A 4595-nucleotide genomic window follows, 5' to 3' on the forward strand; every position below is an offset into this window, starting at 1 on the left:
TATATATATATACATATATATATATATACATTTGTAGACTAATATAATTTATAAACTTGAAAAAAATTAATTCTTTCTTTAATTTATTTCTTATTTATTTCATTTATTTATTAAGTATATTGAGTTATGCTTTATATATTTTTTAATTAGAAAAGTTTATGTATGTGAAGTATTATACTTATCATGTCTATTTTTCGTAAACTAATATTTTATTCAAAAAAGTTAATAGACTAGAATGAACAATGATACTTATGATCGGTATTTACAGTTCGTTCTTATTTCAAGCCTATTTTAAGTAATGTCTTAATATACTAATACAATTCCATGATTGTGATTTATGACGTCTTAAGACTGCTTAAAACGGCATTAAATATAAGAACCGACTGTGAATACCAAACCTATGTTATTTTTACTAAAATTTAAATGGCATACATACTGAAAACAATATATGTTATTGAACTACTTAATTAATAATACATTGAACTACTTAATTAATTGAATTACTTAATTTAATTAATTGAACTACTCAAATGGCAGAATGAATGAAATAACAATAAAGAAAATTTCTCACTCAGTAGGTATTACAGTTTAAAAATTTCGTATAATGCACATATTTTAAATAAAATTTAAATTATCGCTTTAATTGTCGTTTTATACATTTTCTTGTATTATCAATTTAGAACATATAACTTTGATTTATCAATTGTTTTGCAATACTATACTTCATATAAGATGTATGATATTTTAAATACTTAGCAGTATCTAAGCACAAAAATATATACAGAGTAATGTCATAGCACATAGGTTGAAAAAAAATTTAATATCATCTCTTTTAAGTAAATAAAATCAACTGCAAACGTTTTGCATTGTATATATTATGTAAAATCTTGAGTTCAATAATATCTTTTATCTTTCAACAGATATAAAAAATACTATTTTTGTACTATTCCATGTTTTAAATTACAGCTATCAAAATTACAATTATCAAAAACTTAGATGGCCAACATTTCTTATATATGTATACATTTATAAGAAATAATACAAACTTCAAAAAATATCTTTTTCTGTCATATAAATTACACAACAATAATTACCAAGTAGTATTCATTATATAAATGCTGTTGCATATATACTTAATGTTGTCAATAATTAAAATATTTACAATAAAGTAGTATACAAGCTCATTTATAGATAAACGAGAAGCGTATATAAGCATTTACGCACGCAGAATTGTCTGGATTGTCTATAACAACGTTCAATATTTAACATTTAAGCTTGTTATCTTATAATTTTCTATCATCAGTATATGACATTACAATGCAGACGATATGTTGATCATGCTTTAAAAAAATAGGACAGTGAGAATATATAGAAAAGCTATATTTATAATAGAGGTATTTATGACCAAGAAAGATAGATCTAAGATTTGATATGAGTTATTAATTTTGAAAATATCTCCCCGTCCAAAGCAATATTTATAATATACAAACATAATATTATGAAATATTAAAAATTATCCGGTTTTATATATTATATAAGACAGCACGTGTGAAATAACTTGTAAACGTAGTGCTGAATTGTGACTATACATCATAGTGATTATACAAGCAATAAGACTTCTCATATATATGGAATATCAACGTAAATGCATAAGCTAAATATCGTTCAATCACATCGTGCAATATCAAATATTACAACATAGAATTATCAACAAAGAAGGAAGCTCATCTGTCTCTAAATAGATATAGCATGTATATATTATGATTATGCAAGAAGACAGGCAATATTAAAGCTAGGAAATTCGAATTGCTTCATATAAAGAGGCAATTATTATCTTCAAATGCCTTCATGCATGTATTTTGTATGGATTCGTTTATATATCTGTATAAATCTATTATTATTAGGTGTCAAATATTTAAAAAGATAGACAATTGTCAAGATCGATTGTACGTCAAAAAGATTTGCTTCAATATTATATATTTCACGTATATATTTCTATAAAAAAGAAATAATAAACCTATGTTGCAAAAAGAATTAAACCGGGAAAATCGAGATAAAATTTGATTGTAATTTCACCTAGTTTAAATAGATTTTATACATGATTGACTCCTGCAATATCATGATCGTTTAATCAAAACATGACTGGCAAGAAAGGAGTATAGATCGTTTTAACATATTAAATTAATTATGCATATATGCAAATACAACTTTCATTTGTACTTTCTATTTGTGGGTATAATTTTGTTAAATATATGGCTCTTTAAGTATGCATTAAGTGTAAACAGCTAGTAAAAAGATAAAACGATCTAAAAATATTTCTTTTACAGCAAAAAAATGACTGTAAAAGAAAATAATATGTGTACAACCTTTGTGTGCTATTAATAAATTAAGACATGTTACAATTCAAGGGGTACATCCCCGTAACTAACCTCCTGTAACAGGTCCTGGGCAGCAATGGCTTTCAATACATTTTTTTTGCTAGTTTCTTGAATTTCTCCACCAACAAGCAATTCGTCTAAGATAAAGTATGCCTTTTCGAAATTGAAAATTATATCCAACTCGCATACCTAATAATAGATTATAAATAATAAATTATAATATGTAATATTACAACAAATTACAAGGCTTAACAGAAATGTACTTTAAATGTATTTCAATAACATAATACTCACACTACCAAAATACTTATCCAATAATTCAACATATCGATGTATAATCTCCAATGTTAGTAATTCATTGTCATTCTGCTCAATTGCGCAGCAAAAGTATAAACTTGCGTATCTGTAAGCATAAATCAGAAACTTTTTTACAATAAAAAAAAAACTTCCTACAAATTATAAAATGATATCATAGATTAAGGATAATTTTGATGAAATTTTGATGAATGTATTTACTTTATTAATGTAGTGTCATACTAGCAAGACTACTGTTACAAAGCCAGCCTATAGATAACAGTATTAATCAATCTCATGGAGTATTACAAATATTACGTTAGTGGAATCAGGCTTTACATTCATTTCTATTAATGCAGATTAACTTTAATCTCGGTTTAATTTATTTTTTTATCTTCTAGTTTCAAGAATTATGCTGATTCTACAATGAGCCTAAGTCTTATCGATGAATCGTTAAAATTAGCCATTGACCAACTTCACTGATTCACGGTGTCTCGAAGAGACGGCAATAAGTCGCATGTTATACGCCAAAGCTTGTGAATTACTTACAACTTAAGGGCCATGGCACACAAAAAAACTTAAGCAATAAAACATAAGCAGTAGCGAATCCAACATGTTAATTTCCTTACTGTTTACATCTTATTGCCTTAAGTTTTTTGTGTGCCAGGGCCCTAATGGTTGTTCTACAATGTGCTCTTTGTTTTCTGTTTCTTGCTTTTTACCTTTGGCTTTTTTCCTCTTTGTGATCGTTTTATCGACAATTATATTTCTTGATGTGTTTTCTGTTTCTTCTGAAGTTCGTTAACGTTTATCTCGAGCAACAGAAAACGAAAAATAGGATAAGAAGCAAAAAGGCAAGATACAAAAAATAGCAAAAAGCAAGAAACAAACAGCACATTGTAGAATAGGCTTCAGTCTCTAAGCGTTACAATTCTTGTGCTCAGACATTAAGAGTGCATTCGGAGTTACGCATGAAACGCATAATGCATCATTTGTCTTTGGATGCATTCCGAATTATGCATGAAGCTCCTTAGAACTACCGATGCATTGCAGAATTAACTTTAGAAAAAAATGAAAAAGAAATTAACCTTAATTTAATCACATTGGTAGAAATGCTTAGTATACATAAATCGTTGATGAATCATATACCTTTTATAAACAACCTTAACGTCCTTCCATTCTAAGAAACTCGACATTTTCGGTTTTCGTGCGAGTATCGTGGTGATCAGTTCACGCGTGATTTTCTTTTTCAACTTATCTGGATGCGCGACATACCACTTCTGTAGACGAAGCTTCCCTTGGCGACTGAACAGTAACATAAATTGCATCTGCAAAAAAAAAGACGGTGATGGTCAAGGATTACTTTAAAGTCACGTTTCTTATTATTAATTTAAGACATAGCGTAAAGATTCACCATATTGTCGCGATCCTGTTATCTCGCGTCTCGCACAATTCTTTATCTCTCACAAATAGCAGATAGCACTACGCGTTAATAGACAACGACCGACAACACCCGCATAAATTGGTCGCGTTCAGCAAACTCAACTGTTGCGGAGCGAATCCGTGAGCGCTCGCTGCTATTGGTGTATTCTTCTAGATCATCCAATAGCAACGAGCGCTCACGGATCTGCTCCGCTAGAGCCCTATAATAAAGGCGCGTTCACATCTTGACGGAAAAGCAGCAGCCAATCAGAACTCGCGCTGGTATTCGACAATTTCGGCTTTTTGTATTACTTACTACCAGCGCGAGTTGTGATTGGCCACTGCTTTTCCGCTTTCTGCTTTTCCGTCAAGGTGTGAACACGCCCTAAGAGTCACGACAGAAGACCGGAAGAACGTCATTGCTGGGTACCGGCCGGAAACAGCACAAATAACGCGCGCGCCATTCAAAGGCCCCGCGCACAATGGAGGAAATATTAGGAA

General features: G+C 30.0%; 1 protein-coding gene across 2 annotated transcripts in view; it reads right to left on the reverse strand.

Moving 5' to 3' along the window:
- AP-1sigma (AP-1 complex subunit sigma-2) overlaps positions 1–4177 on the reverse strand; it is an 8010-nt gene extending 3833 nt beyond the window's left edge. For both annotated transcript variants that reach the window (XM_018461245.1, XM_018461244.1), the window contains exons 1-4: positions 4087–4177; positions 3822–4000; positions 2673–2781; positions 2430–2567 (exon numbers count right to left, since the gene is read on the reverse strand). In XM_018461245.1, coding sequence (XP_018316747.1) covers positions 2430–2567; positions 2673–2781; positions 3822–4000; positions 4087–4089 — 429 coding nt within the window. In that variant the 5' untranslated portion in view covers positions 4090–4177. The remainder of the gene's footprint in view (positions 1–2429; positions 2568–2672; positions 2782–3821; positions 4001–4086) is intronic.
- Between the last annotated feature and the right edge of the window lie 418 nt (positions 4178–4595).

This window comes from Mycetomoellerius zeteki, unplaced genomic scaffold (assembly GCF_001594055.1).
Source record: "Mycetomoellerius zeteki isolate Tzet28-1 unplaced genomic scaffold, Tzet1.0 scaffold120, whole genome shotgun sequence".
NCBI lineage: Eukaryota > Metazoa > Arthropoda > Insecta > Hymenoptera > Formicidae > Mycetomoellerius > Mycetomoellerius zeteki.